General features: G+C 37.0%; 1 protein-coding gene and 1 long non-coding RNA gene across 2 annotated transcripts; both read right to left on the bottom strand.

Annotated features, from left to right (window-relative positions):
• Nucleotides 1-5,794: 5,794 nt before the first annotated feature.
• LOC120289109 (mediator of RNA polymerase II transcription subunit 15a-like) lies at nucleotides 5,795-9,127 on the bottom strand. The gene is made up of 4 exons (XM_039303637.1): nucleotides 9,108-9,127; nucleotides 8,579-8,647; nucleotides 6,760-6,871; nucleotides 5,795-6,439 (listed from the first exon to the last, which is right to left on the bottom strand). The coding sequence occupies exons 1-4, from the start codon at nucleotides 9,125-9,127 to the stop codon at nucleotides 6,194-6,196; spliced, it is 447 nt and encodes a 148-aa protein (XP_039159571.1). The 3' UTR covers nucleotides 5,795-6,193.
• Nucleotides 9,128-11,743: 2,616 nt separating this feature from the next.
• Nucleotides 11,744-12,717, bottom strand: LOC104420957. Its single transcript, XR_005547113.1, has 2 exons — nucleotides 12,521-12,717; nucleotides 11,744-12,312 (listed from the first exon to the last, which is right to left on the bottom strand). It is a non-coding gene; the product is annotated as an uncharacterized LOC104420957 (long non-coding RNA).
• Between the last annotated feature and the right edge of the window lie 6,058 nt (nucleotides 12,718-18,775).

Here is an 18,775-nt window from a genome sequence, read left to right as displayed (position 1 = left end):
CTTTTCACTTATCGCCTAATTCACTTTACTCTTAAAATGTAGTAATTTTTGTTACCCATGGAACCCACTTCTCTTTTTAATTCTAGAAAATAAAACAATCATTCGGACAATTGTTCATCAAATCTTCTTAATCTTATCGAGAGAAAGAAAACAATTGTACACATACAGAGTGTGCTTGAGATCTTGTTGTTATTTAATTTTCTTTAAATAGTTGTCATAAGCCAATATCAAACAATTATCAAAAATCAATTATGGCATAAATTCTCCAATTCAGTCTCATCACAATGCATAACCATAGGATTGAATATAGGACATGTTCACGAGACATGCGAAAGTTGCAGCTCAAGTTACCGGGCTCTAAACCAGCCTCAAGATCTCTCACAACATCCGCAACATAACAACATTCAATACTCCTATGTAGCCCTCCAGCTTTGCCTGCCCCTTTTTTTAATCAAGTAACAAAGTCTATGGTGATAAGGTCATTACTAATAGCTCGAAAAATTTCTTAGAATCTTGCACCGCTGCTCTTGTCGATGAAAAGCAAACATGAACACTACGATTAGGATCTCCCGGCACTGATAGAAAATCGGGTGCCTTTTGTAGCTCTCTCCTGTTCATTTTGTTATTCATTTTTTTTCAAACTTTTACTTTCTACGTGATTTCTTGAATTTATATTTATGGAGATTACATAAAAATATACGTTCTTATCCACTTCATAATCCACTTATTCATGCACCCAGAATTTGCACCTGCATGGATTATCGTACATTTAAAGAAAAGTTGCAACTCTTTGACTAAGCTTTTCCCTACTCTTTTAAGCTCAAAATTTATGTGATGTGAGTTGAGCAGCAGATCCACCATTTGCACCATATTCGACTCAAAATATTTTCAAAGTAACATAAATTACGTGTTAAAGTGTGAGAGGGTTATTTTGATCATTAATACTGAGAAGGTTATTATGGTCATTAAGTGTTATTTAATTAATATTAAAGTGTGACGAGTGGCAAACACTAATCAATTTGTATGCTCTCTTCTTTTGTTCTATATCAATTTCTACATGGTATCAAAGCCACCAAAAAAAAAAAAAAAATCTAGTCATTGCAAGTTCAAATCTAACATTGGCAAGTGTCGTCCAACCTAATCTAGATCGCCCAGCCTTGTTGAGTCTAGATTTGACAGCGGGGAGAATTGTTGGCTTAGATCCGACGTTGTCTAATCTTGTCTAGCTCAAATCTAGTGTCATCTGGCATCGTGTGTTCTCGTTCATCCTAGATGTAACATTGACCAACCAAGATCTTATGCTAGTTGAGCTCACGTCCCTCCCTTCGAGTTGATTTGCACTCGGTGGTCGCTAATCTAAGTTCCTTGGTCCTCTAGGGTTTGTTTGTGTCTTTGTTGTTCTCTATGTTCTTTAAAATAAATAAAAAAAGCAACAGCTTGCTTGAGGGGGATGCTTGCCCTATTCAACTCAAAATTGATGTTGGATAAGGTGGTTTTTGTTTGGGCATAATCTGTAGTTTTGTTGTATGTTTTCATGATACAAATGAATTCAATTGAAGTGTGGTAGAGATTTGAACTGTTTGAAACAAATTGCGATAATTTATTAAATTTAATTATGGTCGGTGGAATATGAGTTTGATTATTGTGTTGAGAATTCTTGTGTTATTTTTGTACACATTGGGTTATGGCGGAGAATAAAGGTGTAGCGGCCGAAGTTGTGTCTACATCCTCTAGTTGACAAAGAAGAAGTAAGAATTTCAACAATGGAGGAAAATCGTGTTGTTAGTATTGACCGGGAGAGAGCAACATAATCATCTAACAAGTAATAGGTCTACCTCTTATACAGATTGGGAAACTATGGATGCCAAAATTCTTGATCAAATGTTGAACTCCATGGAATCCCAAGTTGCAGATTTGGTTACAAATTTATGCAATGAAGGAGCTGTGGGACTACTTGAATTTCCTTTATTCTAGGCAAAATAATCTTTCAGGATTTATAAAGTATCCCAAGAATTGTATGGGGTTAATAGAAAGGGCCGGCCACTAACCTAGTATTTTGCTGATTTTAAATGGATATATGAGGAGCTTAATTCTCTGCTATCCATTACCTCTAATGTTAAGAAAATGCGGGAACAACGAGAGCAATTGGCTGTTATGGGTCTTTGGGATGACTATGACCAAAATATGATGTAGTCCGTTCCCAAATGCTTGGACATTCACTGAGATGTTTGCTCGTGTCTTGAAAGCCTCATGTAAACTACCTAGGGATGGATTCTTCACAGGTTATAGCTCAACATTGGCAGCCCAAGGAAATTATAGTAGTGGTCGAGGTCGTAGTGGTGGCTGAGGTTTTGGTAGAGGCCAACCACCCTCATATAGTAATACTTACAGTGACACATGAGGTAATATCGAATTTATCTGGACTTGTCATTACTACGGTTTACTTGAACACATTCAAAGATTCTGTTATAAGCTTCACGAAAGGCCGCCTCAACTAGATGCAACTAATGTAGCCGATGCAATAGAATCTAGTACCTCTATGTAGCCCTCTAAAGCAGGAAAGGTGATTAGAATGACGAAGAAGGAATTTGCTAGGTACAATCATTTATAGATTTCTAAGCTAGTTTCATGGTCCTCCTCCACTTGTCCAGATTGGTAATACAACAGCATGCCTTTCTTTTACCTCTTGCCTTTGGGTTATCGATTCAGGTTCTACCGATCGTATGACTAGAGTTTCAAGTATCTTTTCTAACTTTCATGAGGCTATGTCCAATATTATATTAGCTGGTGATTTATTATTCACAATAAATTGGATAGACACAATTCCCCTAACATCCTCCATATTTTTATCTTTTGTCATGTATCTCCCAAGTTTTCCATATAATCTTATGTATGTCAGTCATCTTACCAAAACATACAATTGTTCAGTAACTTTATATCTTGGTTCCTGTGTTTTTCAAGACTTGAAGATGAGGAAGATGATTAGTAAAGGACATATGTCAAGGGGCTATACTTATTTGATGATAATACCAATGTTGCTTCTTTTGCGGCTTCCCACATCAGATCCATTGTTGTTTGGCCCACCTCTCATTGGAAAGTTTAAAGAAGTTAGATCCCAGTTTCATTCTTTATCTAGTCTTAAGTGTGAGTCATGTCAGTTTGGCAAATTACACCTTATTAGTTATCATCTGAGAGTCAATAAATAGACTTCTCAGTTGTCTGTGTTAGTTCATTTTGATATATGAGATCCATGTCCTACTTTTTCTAAGTTGAGTTTAAAGTACTTCGTTACTTTTGTAGATGATTATTCAAGAGCCACTTGGCTTGTTAACGAAGTACATACTCAATTTTCAATTCATGTTCGTATTCTTCAAAGTGATAATGCCAAAAAATGTCTTTCTAATCTTCTTTTTTTTTTTTGGTATTGTAATCTTTTTGAAAAAAAAAAATCATGATCCGACGGGGTATCCATCATCAATCTTCCTATTCGAAATTAATCGATCATTGATGTTTGAAATGAAGGTAGACAAATCCTTTTAGGCTGACGCTATGATGACTACATGTTATCTTATCAATTGCACACTGTCTCTACTCTTAAGGGTGCAACTTCGCACTCTCTTCTTTTTCCTTCTAAATCATTTTTTCATCTACCACTTTGTATACTAGTCAATTGTCACAAAAATTGTAAATTGTGACAAACGGAGCGTAAAATCCCAAATTGATATACCGGTTAACTGTCACGTGTCATTTAACTTAATAATTTGATAGTAAAATTTAACGAAAACTAACAAATGGTAAATTTGTCATAAGTGTACAAATTTGGAGTAAATTTGTCAAAGTATACGACTTTAGGGTTTTTGGTGGTCAAAAAAATAGTTTTTGGTAAATTTTTCATAGGTGTACCAGTTTGGGGTTTTCGGGGTATTAACCCTAGAAATTTTATGGTTATAAAATGCGTCTTTTTGCTCAAAAATAAAAGCCATGTTTGGAAACATTTATGTTCCTCTATTCTTATGTTCTTTTGTTCCCAAAATAATAATAATAATAATAATAATAATAATAATAATAATAATAATAATAATAATAATAATAATAATAATAATAATAATAATAATAATAATAATAATAATAATAATAATAATAATAATAATAATAATAAAATTAAAATAAAAGTCCATTTGGTAAGCTAATTTTTCTATTCCCTAAATAGATCAGTAGCCACGAAATAGATCTCAAGTAGAAATGAGTAGAAAAAACTTGCTTGTTTACGGGAACCAAAAAAGAAATAAGGTTATTTTAGAAAAACAAACTTAACATAACCTAATACTCATTTTACACAATCAACACAAGGCCAAATCTCCTTACCCAATCCGAGTCCCAATTTAAAAAAAAAAAAAAATCAAGAATTTAGGGAAAAAAATTAGAATTTAGATTTTGAGTAGTTTTACTAGATTTTAGTGTTAATTGTAGTTTTTAATTAAGTATAAAAAAATATGAAAATATTTTCATGAAAATCAAATTCAAAATTGAATAAGTTTTTAGGGCTTGAATAGGAACAAGCACATTTGGAGAGCATAGTATGACGAGAGTTGTATGCTGCATTAAAGAAGGGTGAATCACTCCGGAAAAGGAATCTATTTATTCTCTCCCAATTGGTTTAAGTCCATGATGGCTCAGCTACGCCAAGGAAAATAAAATAATAGAAGAAGCATTTGACTCCTTTATGCATGCTCCACTTGGCTTGGGGGGATATAGCTCAGTTGGTAGAGCTCTGCTCTTGCAATTGGGTCGTTGCGATTACAGGTTGGATGTCTAATTATCCAAGCAACAATGATAATATCTTGTATCTAAACCGATGGCTCACTTTTTCTAAATAATGGGGAAGAGAACCGAAACATGCCACCGAAAGACTACTGAGACAAAGATGAGCTGTTAAGAATGTAGAGGAGGTGGGATGGACGATTGGTTAGATCTAGTATGGATCACATATGGACGGTAGTTGCAACCGACGGCTTTCTTAGGATTCCCTCATCTAGGATCCCTAGGAAAGAGGATCAAATTGGCCCTTGTGAATAGCTTGATGCACTATCTCCCTTCACACTTTAAGCGAAATGCGACAAAAGGAAAGAAAATCCATAAACCAATCCCATCATCTCCGCCTAGTAGGAATTATGAGATCATCCCAAGGACGCCTTTGGCATCTAGGGGTTGCGGACCGACCATAGAATCACGTTCAATAGTAGAATGCATTAGCTGTCCACTCTTATGTTGAGCCATAAGGGTCAGAGAACAGCAATCAATCATTCTTCAAAAGAGCATCTGACCGGGGAGACTAGAAGAGAAGAGTCTGTTGACTCTTTCTAGAAGATTGAAATTAATGTCTATAGACGTAAAGTGATGTGCTTTAATGTATGCTGTTCTTTGTCTTTTTTAAGTGGGGATCTACTCCTATGCTCACTGAAGATGGACTCCTATCTATGCTAGCTTATCTTCGTTTGGTTTTATTTGTTATGTTTGCATGTATGGGAAAAACGCTAGTTTAAAATATTTACTACTTATGGTAATATGATTATTTTTTCACGCTAGGAGATGAAAAAGTCTTCAATGCCTTTTTTTTGGCATAGCAGATGATTTTCCATTAATTCGATTGTTTGGCAAGGTTCCCATCCATTAGGCTATTGTGGATCATCACACAGAAGCGATCTCATAACTTATATAATATTTTGATTTTTGAATGTCGTTTTCTCTTAGAGAGAATGCTAGGTGACAAAATCTTCGTGGCGACTCCAAGCACTTCTTGTGGCTAAGAAAGCTCAAAAGGTTTATGCACCTGTTTATTGTAACACCCAAAGATTTACTATTACCCTCCTCATATTGTGAGTTATAAACCACCGCTGCCATTTTCAACCATCCATCTTTTTGTTCTATATCAATTTCTACACTATGAAAGAAAAAAACTTTGATATAATAGATGACAACTACTAATAACAGCAGAGCCCAAAACGGCATTCCGGAGTTGGATGTTGGAGCTGCTGCTTAGCCTGCTCTAGCAACTGCATCTGTTGTTCCTGTTGGTGTTTGAGATGCTGATGTTGAAGCATATTGGAATTAGACTGATGGTTGTTAACATTTGATAGTGTATGCCCCACCCTGTTGTGGAGCACTAACAGAATTCTGCTGCATAGATCCCATATCAACCGTCATTGTACTCAAAGGCATTACCTTGTCCAGAGTCCACATTGGAATTCGGCTGTGGTGAATTAATCATAGTTTGCTGTGCATTTGAAACCCCAGACAAAGAAGACACAGAATTATGATGCAAATTTCCCAAGTCACTGCTATTCCCAGCAGGGTTCGATGGCAAAGCATTAGGTATGGTATTCTGAGACTTCGTCTCCATTGACAACATCTTCAAAGATATCTTCCTCAAATAATCGGACTGAAAGGGAAAGGAAGCAGAAATCACTTCATCACTAAATCAAATTAGAAAGAAAATGAAGCAGATATAAAACCTTAGCACAATATTACAGCACTGAGCAAACCTAATTTCCCTGGCACAAAGCTAAATGTAAATATTTAACAGTTCCAGTTACTATATGGATGCATGCACGAATGATAAAAATTCTCAACAGATTATGCGGATAAAAGAATGCTTCTCTTAATTTTAAGCACATGCCTATCCAGTTTGTTTATGCATCCTCTAACTACATAGAAACTTCATACCAAATAATCACAGAAGGCATGGACATCATATAATACCTGGCTTATTGCAGCAGTGTAATTTTTTTCCTCAAACCGCACAGCAATTTTCTTGAGTTCTTGCAAACCCTCTGGACCAGAAACAGGAAGGTGTCTCTTCAAGGTCTCTATTCTGCATATCAAAAGAAATTTGAACTTGAGACAAAATTCTTCTTGCCAATAATTTTTTTTCCTCAATGATAAATAAGATTTCATTAAGAAGGTACCAAAGGGGTACCACCCCTAACAGAATGGCTTCAGGTAGAAGCTGCAAATAAACAAATTCATGGACAAAAGACTTTTTTTAACATATCCAACAAACTAGATGCATGAAATTGGACTTTCCTGCTACCAAAAGTGAAGAGTGTAAAACCAATTATCCCTAAAAGAATCCCACAAGTATTCAACTCCTTGAAATGCCCATTTGTTCCTCTCTCTCCAGATGAGCCCAAAAAAAAAAGGAGAAATAGTAATCAGTTTCTTTCCCAACCACAAACAGAAAGTCCCTCTCCAAGCGCAAAGTTCCTGTCGCACTGTTCACTCCTAATATTTCAAAAACTGCAGCCCAGAATCTTCTGGTCCAGGTAACATGTAAAAGTGAGTGAGTCACGCTCTCTTCTTCGGTCTTGCTTCAAAAAACATCTATTAGCCCGTATTTTTCTTTCTTCTGAACATTATCCAAAGTAAGAATACATCCCCAAGCAGTCTCAAGCAAAAAACAAAGCCTTCAATGGGACCTTGACTTTCCAAATAGATGTCCATGGGAAAAGTGTGCTCTGTTGTAACAGAATCTCAGTAGAAAGGAGACCAGAATAATAGGATACAGAAAAAGTTCCAGAGTTGCGGCACTTCTGCATAGCCTATCGTCCTCAAATCTAACCTCGCTTGATATGACAACTCAAAAAAAATTCAAGAAGCTTTGTGCTCCTAATCTTGAGCACTACGCAAGATATTAATCTCCCACGTCGTTTCTCCATTGTTAGTCTTCCAACAATCATCCGCCCTAGCTCTCTTGTTTCTTGCTAGTGCATGCACATCCGGGCATAAGTGTTTGAAAGCAGTGTCTCCACAGCATATGTCATCCCACACAACATAGTATTCCTACCATACCCCAATCTAATAGAAAGTCTGTTTTTGAAAGGAACCATCCTTGCCTAATGTGCTTCCAAAGCCCGAGTCCATATGCTCCTCAACTAGATTTAGTCATCTACTCTGTATCTTCGAAACCAAGTACCCTCCTCCAGGTATAGTTATCTCCCCGTTAAATCAACACAACCATTTCCCAAGCAAAGCTTTATATACAAGAACCAACGACTTTACCCCCAACCCGCCATCAGCACCTTGTTGCCCACATACGTCTTCCAGCAACGGAGTATGCGGACCAATAAATTTGAGATTAATAGAAAATAGTACCACCTAAAAGCAATAAGACGCTTAAAAATCCTCAGGTTCCAGATACATAAATTTCTGTTACCAGCATAACAGGAAATCATCCTGCAATTGATTTCCTGCCAAACCTTACCTCTACACTTAAGAAAGAATTACTTCCAAATCACAATAACAAGAGTTGCGCCCCTACATACCAGCTAAATCTCACATTGAGACATACTAAACCTAACCAAAACTATCCAACCAAACAGAATTTATAGCAAAAGATTCCTCAGAATTCATGTTGCGCCTCTACCAAATAACAGGACCATATTGCAAAACCATTACTTCCTTTAACATACTAAACCCTGGGAAATCGCTCCTAAGCAAAGATCCCTCATGAACTCCACACTTCACCCTGCGAAACGATGGAAATATCAAGAAAAGCCAAGCGAAGGAAGGAGGCACTCACATCTTGTGGACGATCCTCTCCCGCGATTCGGGGGTAATTGAGCCCTCCAATCGCCCCCGTCGAGCGCAGCTTCAGCGCCCCCACCTCCCACACCACCCGGCGGCGTCGGCATCCAGTTATTGTCATCCGTCATGATCGCTTCTCAACGACCCAACACCCGCAAGGGCCTTACACAAGCAACAAACGAGCAATCAGCACACACCCACACGCGCGCGCGCAAACCCAGATTCGAGTCTCACAACCAACACAAAATCAGCTCCGATTCAGGAACCCAAGAAAAAACCCACCAGACCCCTCCACCCACGTCCTCCTCCCAAAAAGCCCTAGAAAACCCAGAAACAAGAGTCGATGAAAGGCGCGAAAGATCACCTTTTTTTATTGGCAGAAATGCGAAGTGGGGAGAGGAGAGGAGAGGAGAGGGAGGGAGGGACGCAAGTCTTGAGATGCTTTTTCTTGCGGTTCCTTAATTTCTTTGCCTGAGGAAGGGCGCATTTGATTTGCAAGAAATAGGGACGAAAAAGGATATCACCATCGAAATTCTAAATCCATCCCTGACCGGACCGGTCAGTCCGATTCCAAAACCCGGTGAGTCACTTCTGAATTACATCGACTAAGAATCGGCCTATTTTAAAACTGATCACCCCTAACATGAATTACTCCCTCCTGTTGTGCTAGTCATTCATGTACGCTCCGCCCATCTAAATGCATTTGCCTAATTTATTGCTCCAACCACCATTAGCCCCACCGTTGCCATCGCTAGTAGCCACACTTTCACTAGCAATGGGAAGGTAACTGTGCCCTTAACGACGGCACCCGTGAGCAGGTTTACTTTCTCAAGCATTAGGATGATCACTTTAAGTTTTTATTTAAGATGAGATTCGCTAGGGGTCTTATTTTTAAAAACCCAACTTCATTTTTTATATCTATTCGAAAAATTCTTTAATTAATTTGGGTTCGTAAGCATTTGAAATTTGTGAGAATGAACATCTCACTTGCTCCAAAATGAAAATTCTATTTTAAGAAATATAAATTTCATACTATTATTAAATGAATTTCTATTTTAGAAATAAAAAATTTGTGTCATTATCAAACGCATTTTTCTGACTAAAAACTCGTGTAAAAATGAAAATAGAAACATTGATTTTTAGAACATAAATCAATTTCTTATCAGAATAGTTATCACTTGCGCCCTAAATGTCATTCAAATAGAATTCGACCAATTTGCTGTTCAAATGCCCATGAAACCTACGTGTAACTACCCTTGAAGCCACACCATGTGTCTCAACATTTCCTGAGGAAAATTGGTTAGATTACAATAAGAGTGTATTAATTGAAAGTAAATTAAAGATCTTTGCATGAAGTGAATGAAATTAAAGTTTAGCAAGCCTACACGGAAGCCGAGGTCGACATTCTCAATTGAATGTATCCTCGTAAGTTTCGCAGCCCATCCATAGAAACCCATAAAGAAAGCAAGAAATCGATTTCGTTAGACCTTGACCTTGTTGAATGATCCAAGAGAATCAATTGCTGAGATGGAGTGAAGTCCGAACCTATTAACATATTCAGTTGAATCCACCCTCACTCAAAAAGTGTAAGTAAATAAGTCACGGACAATTAAAATATATTAATCACTCCACGTCACATCACTTCTTCGATGTTGAACTTTCTAACACCATTCATAGTGTATCTTGATAATAAGTAGATTTCAAATTTAAATTTTTTAAGAACTTTGTTTTATGATTTGTAAAAGAAATACTGAGTAGTACGACTCGACAATGAGTTCACACAAATTCATCAATAGTTTACATTTCTTTTTAAAAAAAAAAAAAAAAAAAAAAAAACGAGAGGCCAAGTCCTTTTAATATAAATCTTAGGATAGGGATGGAGGAGGGACCGATTTACTCAGCCTAATCCAACCTGAACCCGGCCTAATAAGACCTCGGTCGCCCGACGAGCGCAACATACTGAAACCAAAGAATTGATAGTAGATTGAGAGGCCATCCCAAACTCAGCCGACTATAAAAGTAACATTTCTTTATTCCGAAAATTGGCGGATATTTGAATATCCAAACATTACGTTCCGAATTTACATCATTAGATTTGATGGGATTCACACGGTGACGGGAGGATGAAGCTCCCCAGAAACATAGCCCTTATTTTAAAGACTTGACCGTCAACATTAAGTGAAGTAGTCATCGACTCCGTGCCCTTTCTTTCGTGCAAAAATAAAGATATTGTCAGCATGATTCTGTGTAGGATACACCTCCGACTTTTAATCTATTTTGAGGCGCTTTTTCTTCCCCCAACTTATGACTTCACGGATTGAAAGAGAGAAAAAAGACATTAATTTTTATAAGAACCTCAACAAATTTTGAGAGGAAAATTATCCAAAAAATCTTAAATCTATTGCATTTTTTCCAATTCAATCATAAACATTTTAATTTTATCAATCCAATCATAAACATTTTCACTTCTTTTCAATTGAATTCAACCGATCAATTTTGGCAGAAAAACGCTACCGTGGACACCAACAATGATATAGACAATTTTTAATAAAATTTTAATACTTCTTTTGAATTATTATTATTATTTTCTGTTTTTTTTTTCTTTTTCTTTTTATTTTTGGCTTTCTTTCTTTTCCTTTTCCAGTGGTCGGCCACAGTTGGCTAGCTGGCTCACTCGTCACAGGTGAGGCTCCACCGAGCGAGAGTGAACCCCAACAAGAGGAGCCCTCACCCAAGCTAGGTGAGGCTGACCTACACCCGGTGAGTGTCGACCTTGCCCAGACCAAATCTAGCAAGGCTAGCCCTCACTCGGCGTCGGCGCCGGCGTCGCCCTTTTTATGATGACAAATTTTGTACGAGCAAAAATTTAAAAAAGACGAAATATTGTGAAATATAAATAGCTTTTAAATAAAGCCAATTTTAAAATGAGGTGCAATCAAATTATAAGAATATCTACATCGAAATAATTTTAGTGAAACTCTTATAGCTAATGCTCTGAATTAAAAGATAAGGGATAAGAAATTTTTTTAATTAATCCCCTTAACTTTTGCGATGCTTAGTCTTAAAAAACCTACAGAAAAAGTGTTAATTCAATAAAGTTTGCAATCTTAGTTCTGCTGCTGGTCCACTTTCTCTCCTTTTTCATCAACAATAAAAAATATACTAAATAAAGCATAATATTATAAGCAAACCATAGTACGAAGGTTAGTCCAATAAGTTCAAATAACAACCCACAAGCATTACAAACCAAACGACAAAACAATCCAAACTTTGAGAAATAATGCAAACATAGTAAGTTATTTGGACAAGGATGGTTTGTTTGGGTCAAGATCTGGAATAGGAGCTAGAGATGGAACTGGAGCAAGAGATGGAACTCTGTTCTGAACAAGGACATAGTATTGCATATTTTTCAAATACTATTTTTCAAAAAAACGCTCCATGTTTGTCATTCTGGGGTCCAGTGCTTCATCCTGAGTGCATATGAGGAGGGGGAAGTTGCCCTTGCTGCCTAGGTACATTCCTGGGCCTACTTGTGTTGATAAAGTTCATAAGATGTTTGTCGTATTGAACCAGCTTCCCCTTGAAAGTAGGCTCTATATCAGCTTTGTTAACTTGCAACATAGCAATTACGCGGCCCAACATCACTTCAAAATTTTTCAATTTTTCAAGCTCCTTTGACTTTCGCTTTGACTTCCGCTTTGGCTTCAGCTGTTGCGAAAGAGACTCATGCTGGTAATGTATAAGAATGACATATGATAAGAAAGAGATCAAAAAGGATGATAGACCATTCAAAAATTTAAAAATCAATTATATAGTCTGCCTTTCTTAAGAAATGTTTACTCCACGTAACAAAATTATGAAAGAATCAAAATTAAGCGATAACTTTCTCAACAATGCTTAGTCAGAACGTTCCCAATAACAGAGTTTCTTTACATACCGGCCGTAACCTCATCGAGATTCCCTCCTTCATCTTATTCAATTCAGGCATATATGATTCCCTCATGGATGTCAACTGCAACAAAAATAAGTAGTGTATTGATCAATCAAAACTCCTCCCGGGTTGTTTTCTTCTACAAATCAAATAACATATATCTTCCAATACTTTATTGAGAAAAATAACTAGACATTCACAAGCAGAAGACTGAAAGGAAGTTCCACTGATAGTACTTCTCCAAGGCTAATTATCATACGATCTATACATTTTTAGCTATAATCGTCTTCCAAGAGCAAAGAAACATGAAATAAGGAACGGGAAGAAGTATGAAAGAGAGGACAAAATGAATTCAGCATTTTCAGAATACCGGAAAAAGATGATCACATGTTAGTACTCACAATAAATATATAAATAAAAACCAACACTTATATAAGACTAGACCGCATCAGTGTCGTTTATACATAAGCCAAGTATGAAGGATAAAAAAGATTAGCAATTTGCATAAAGCTACTATTTCCATCAGAATGCCAACCACCACATAACATTAAAAAAGTAAAACTGGAAAAGGAAATTAACACACACGGAAAAAATTATGTAATTTCTTTTCTACATTAAGACATCAATGGTTTTATCTTTTATTGCTCCTTGATAAAGGAAAAACAGCAATCTTAACACGATTTGGTAGTTAAATGACTATTCTTTCCATTGCACAAAACTACTCTTTTTTCCCTCTTCATAATGTCGTGGCAGCTTCTCATGCTTAACTTACAGATTAATAGCAGCATTATCGATACCTGATCCTCACAAAATGTAAGCTTGGCTAGACATTGCAGTTTTTCATAACAAGAATTGTTAGCTAAAGGTTAATGCGACTGGCCTGGAGTCACTACATAATTAGAAATTCACCTTTGGTGGAGGACTTCCTAGGTTTACAAACCATAAGCACCCGTCCATACTACACTATGTAAAGAATTTGCTAACCAAATTTCACTCAAGGGCTTTCAAATTTCCCTGAGAAAAATTCCTGTCACCAAAATGTATGATGTTCTACAAATTCTAGCAAGGGAATTGGCTCCTGTTCAGTGGTTCTTATTGTCATGCTGGTTAGTGCACGAGGCCACATTACTATCCCCAAATTATAGTTCATTATGCAAATTCCCCACATTCTGATACTTTGGACAAAGGATTACGCTGCTGACAGTTTGTTGCCGAATACCCATTTCTGTCTCACAGCTATATTTGCTATCAAGTCAATTTCCAAACCAATATCTCATGTGAATGAATTCCTTCCCTGGCTTGACCTTATAAAACTACTAATACTCTTACTCTCGTCTGTGCTTTTGTACTTTTGTATCCTACTAAACCATATAAGTAAAGTCTAAGCAAGAAAGGTCAGTCACCAACAAACTATTAAAACCCGTAGAAAAAATATGAGAAGTATAGCACATAATACATGCATTCCACAAAATTCAATGAATAAAACAAAACAGTGGCACAAAACCTTTTGGTAAGCCTCCTCTTGCCCATCACCCGACGCCATTAGCACCTGATTGCCCACGTACCTCTTCCGGTAACAGCTGATACGGACCAATAAATTTGAGATTAATAGAAAAAAATACAACGTACAAGCAATAAGACACTAAAAAATCCTCAGGTTCCGGATACATAAATTTTTGTTACCAGCATAACAGGAAATCATCCTGTAACTGATTTCCTGCCAAACCTCACCTCTACACTTCAGAAAGAATTACATCCAAATTACAATAACAAGAGTTGCCCGCCTACATACCTGCTAAATCCCACATCGAGACATATTAAACCTAAGCCATCCAACCAAATTACAATAACAGGACCATATTGCAAAACCATTACTTCCTTTAACATACCAAAACCTGGGAAGTCGCTCCTAAGCAAAGATTCATCATGAAGTAAACAATAGATCTACAAACCTATGTGTTGTGCTATAATTGCAAAAAACCGCAGGTCCAGTCATAGAGCTAAAATCTATCACACCGATCAATACGTAAACACCGCATATTTCATCTCAGACAACAAAGCTCTAGGTAATGTTGGTAAATCACATGCCTACTGGTTAATCATCATGGCTTCAACAAATGATCAGGCATATGGAAACTAGACAAAAATAAATGGCTACAAACGACACAAGCAACTGGGAGAAAATTAAAATCTGAATTCACAAAACAGAATCATAGACCACACCATCAACAAAGTCATACGAACTGAGTTTCCTTCACATGCAAAGCCAAGTTCAAACCATTCTCTAAACACAGCCTTCTTCAAGAGCGCAGATCAATGACGAAAATTTCACAAAACCGAATTTTGGGCAGGAAGGACAAGCATCGGGACGAGAAAGCAGATTGCATCACTGGGCATTCGCAACGGGCGGCATCTTCCAAGCAAAAAGATAAGATCAAACCTCAATCAATCAGGAAAACCTTACCACAACTCTGCTCTACAGCTAGAAGAACAAACAATCGAAACAGAAAACCAGCTTTGAAGACACCTAGATTCGTCAAGAGAAGATCGACTATCAATCCTCCAAAGAGCACCGATCTATTCGAACCAAATCAGAAAGCTGAACATCTACACATAAAGGTCCGAAATTTAGAACAAATCTCGCGAAGAGGATTGGAATCTCATCGCCATTAAAAATTCATCGACGGAGAAAAAACCAGATCAAAGCTCAAATCAATAGAGACAAAGACCTCCTATTCCGAAGGAAAGAATCGAGAACAATACCTTGAAAGAGAGATCGGTCGATTGAAGAGAGAAATCGACGAGGGCAAAAGAAGGCGGAAATCGGTCCGAGGTGGGACCCGATCCATGCCCCCGTGACCCTGACCCTGAGCCGGACCCGGACCCGACCCGTTTTTGGACGAGAAGGTCCGAGGCAAGACCCTGCACGTCGCGGCAAAAACGAAGTGACAGGTGGCCACGCCGATTTCCGCTTCTTTTGCACACCCAATCCTCATCCACCTACATTCCTCAATTCCTAAGACAAGCATATAAAATCCACATGTAAGAAAATTTGGGGAGAGGAAATTCACTGCCCATGTAGTTATTTAGGCCAGTTGATCAATCTTCAGTAGAATACTCTGGAATTCCACAAACTCATTAATTAAAATTGCCTTAGCTGAGTTATAATTTTTAAGAGGAAATTTTTATTTTTTATTTTACTTATCAGCAATTTTATGTTAATTTAAAAAAATAATAATAAAAGAGTTCTTTCTAATATGAATTTCATGGAATTGATTCATAAAAGTTGTTTTTGTGTAAATAGATGGTGTCTACTTTGTAAAGCATAGACATGAATATATTCTCTGAAAATAAATTCATGAGTCGAAATCAACCGTCCTTGATATCGATAAATCATATGCTAGTAGTAGCAGGTTAAGTAGCAAGATCGCAGATTATTATTAGCTTTTAATGGCCATTACCCTAAATCAGCTAATGAGGGAGGAAATTTCTCAAGTTTCAAACCTCATCGCAGGTGGACAGCAGGCTGCAAACTTCTAGGGACCATTTCAACCATCGACTTTAATGGCTCGAGGCTTGAAACACTTGGATTCAAACCGTCTTTACTTTCTCTGAAGGTGTTCATGTTATTTTATGTTGTTTAGCAAGAAATTCTGCGTCATTCCCCTTACTTGGTCTGGAGTTTCTACTGGCGAATCTCTTCTTGCATCATGGCGATTTTGTTCTTTTGGCCATCAATGCATCCGACTGGTAGTGAATCAAATCTGATAATAGCAAATAAGATAATATTAATTTTATGCATCAATCAGTACTTCATCTAGTACAGACGGACACAGTTTGACATTCTCAAGTTAGCTTTCAGCAGCAGTTTCATTCCATTGTGTTCCTCAAGCCAAGATCGTTCAGTCATTGAAAGTCTTTAAATTTTTATCCTTGTATTAGGAAGGTCCTTTGTGCTTTATCCGTTTCTCCGTATCTGAAGCAATTTTCAAGAGCAGCATGTGCTCATGCTCCTCTTCTATTTATGCTTAGCCCTGATGAACGACTTTATTTTGCAGCTTCTGGTTCAGGAGTACCCTTGCTAATTAGGCACGACTCTAGGGCTCTCCGTCTGCGGATGCATGAGTAAAGTGAACATCGCCCGTTCCTCATCAACATCGTTGTCTGGTGGAATGTTTACTTAGTAGGGAAACTCATGCCGAGGGGACAACAACGAGGAACAGGATCCCATCTGGAAATATGTAAAACACCATCTCATGTCTTAGCACTAAGTGAACACACAAAATTCTCATTTTATTTAGGGATTAAGCTTGAACATCATATTTAGCCTTTCATATTGTTTTAGGCTTTTGTGCGACGTGCATGTCTGGACCTGTTAAGTAGAGAGGAAGATTGAATTACTGTAATGATCACTTTCTATCTTGTCCTTTAGATCAAATAAAAAAAATAATAATAAGATGTGAAAATTTGGGTTTGTCAAAGTTGATCATTGGGGTGGTTAAACTAATTTATGATTCTTGGACTTCCATGTTGAAAATCTATTATGGCTATAACTATCACCTAGAGAAAGATGAATAAGTGATTGTGCGGAAATGAATTAGTGATTGGCTATAAACAAATATTGCAACGAGGCAACTTCTGATGAATTAGTTAGATCTTACTAGTGTGCAATTCTATCACAATAAATAAAAAGAATAAGGGATAGAGGATTGCACACTAAAGATTATAGTGGTTCGGTTTTTGCAATTCTATATCATGCTACAGCCTAGTGGTTCACTAATGAGAACTGATCAGAGGTTACAAGTCTTGAGATATGAGCACTCAAGTTTGTATGAACGACTTCTCATACTTTTAGCCTCTAAAGGTTTACATAATATTGCGTAGCCACAAGTCTTGAGATATGAGCACTCAAGTTTGTATGAACGACTTCTCATACTTTTAGCCTCTAAAGGTTTACATAATATTGCGTAGCGGAGAATAATGTATAAGATCAGAAAATACTTTTCAAACTATGGAATTAAAGTTTCAATTCTCATGAATGTGAATTATATGCTTCAACTTCGAGACCTCCTCTTATATTCTTTCTAGGGGAAAAGTACAAAAAAAGTCATAAACCTATTGCATTGATACGAATTCAGTCATAAACTTTTCAATTAGATCAATTCAGTCATATACATTTTTACATCGGTACTAATTCGATCCATCCAACCAACTATGGCTTGCCGATGCTAATGTGGACATCGGCCGATGACCGGACGCCGACATGGCAATTTTTTAATTTTTTTTTTTTTGATTAATTTTTTTGAATTTGTTATTATTTTATTAATTTTTATTAATTTTTTCCTTTTTTTTTTTTTTTCTATTTCTTTTTCCTTTTCTTCCTTCTTTCTCCTCGACTATTTCGGTGGTGGCCGACGAGGGCCTCAAGCCCTCGCCTCCCACTGGTGAGGGTTGCTGCCCTCGCCCGGCCTCTCCCAAGGCCGCCAACAAGGCGGCTTCGCCCAAATCTGGGCGAGGCCAACCTCGCCTTGGCCCGTCAGTGTTCGGTCACCAGCTAATGTTCACATCAGCGCCGATAGGCCAAAATTAGCCGGATTGACTGAATTGGTACTAATGTATAAATGTTTAAGATTAAATTGGTCTAATTAAAAAGTTTATGACTGAATTGATACCAATACAATAAGTTTATGACTTTTTTGGTACTTTTCCCTCTTTCTAGTCCAAAAATGATCATCCGGCCAATTTACCCTTGACCATTAGACATATCTCCAAAATGATCATCTTCACTGGCTTGCATAGAGATTTACCCTTGGCCCTAGATTTTTAATGGAAAAAGGCATGTTAGAAGATCTAATTACTTGTTCAAGGATTGTGTTCCACTCCAAAGTCCAGAGTCGAGGGTAAAGCTTCCCATATGTTTTGTCGATCATATAGCAATTTAGGTTTCCAAAAGTTAAATGTTTACAAATAGAATGAATGTTTTGCATCTAATAAGAAATTCCAAGAAGGTTGAATCCCTTATAAAAATTAAGAAGACTTTTCTTTTGAAACTCTTTATAAATATGACAGGAATCCATTCGCCACAAGCTATTGCACCAATGTATTTAACTCTTTCCTAACCGTTTTATAGAATATGTAAGGAAGGAAAAATAAACCACAACTCTTATCCTGATTGATATAATCTGTTCCACCTAAAAATAATTTTTATCAGAAACAAAGGCCCTGCATGGTAATGTTCTTTTTCTTGTTCATGAACAAAAT

The sequence above is a fragment of the Eucalyptus grandis genome, chromosome 10 (genome assembly GCF_016545825.1).
Source record: "Eucalyptus grandis isolate ANBG69807.140 chromosome 10, ASM1654582v1, whole genome shotgun sequence".
Classification (NCBI taxonomy): domain Eukaryota; kingdom Viridiplantae; phylum Streptophyta; class Magnoliopsida; order Myrtales; family Myrtaceae; genus Eucalyptus; species Eucalyptus grandis.
Note: the sequence above shows the minus strand (reverse complement) of the source record. Positions and strands in the feature narration are given on the sequence as shown.

Bases quoted from the DNA above. Each gene is read 5' to 3' on its own strand.
- LOC120289109 (XM_039303637.1), bottom strand. From the start codon at position 9,127: ATGGATTTAGAATTTCGATG. The intron at 6,872-8,578 runs GTGAGTGCCTCC...TTTGATATGCAG, and splicing joins GAGAGGATCGTCCACAAGAT to AATAGAGACCTTGAAGAGAC. The intron at 6,440-6,759 runs GTATTATATGAT...TTTCCCTTTCAG, and splicing joins ACACTGCTGCAATAAGCCAG to TCCGATTATTTGAGGAAGAT.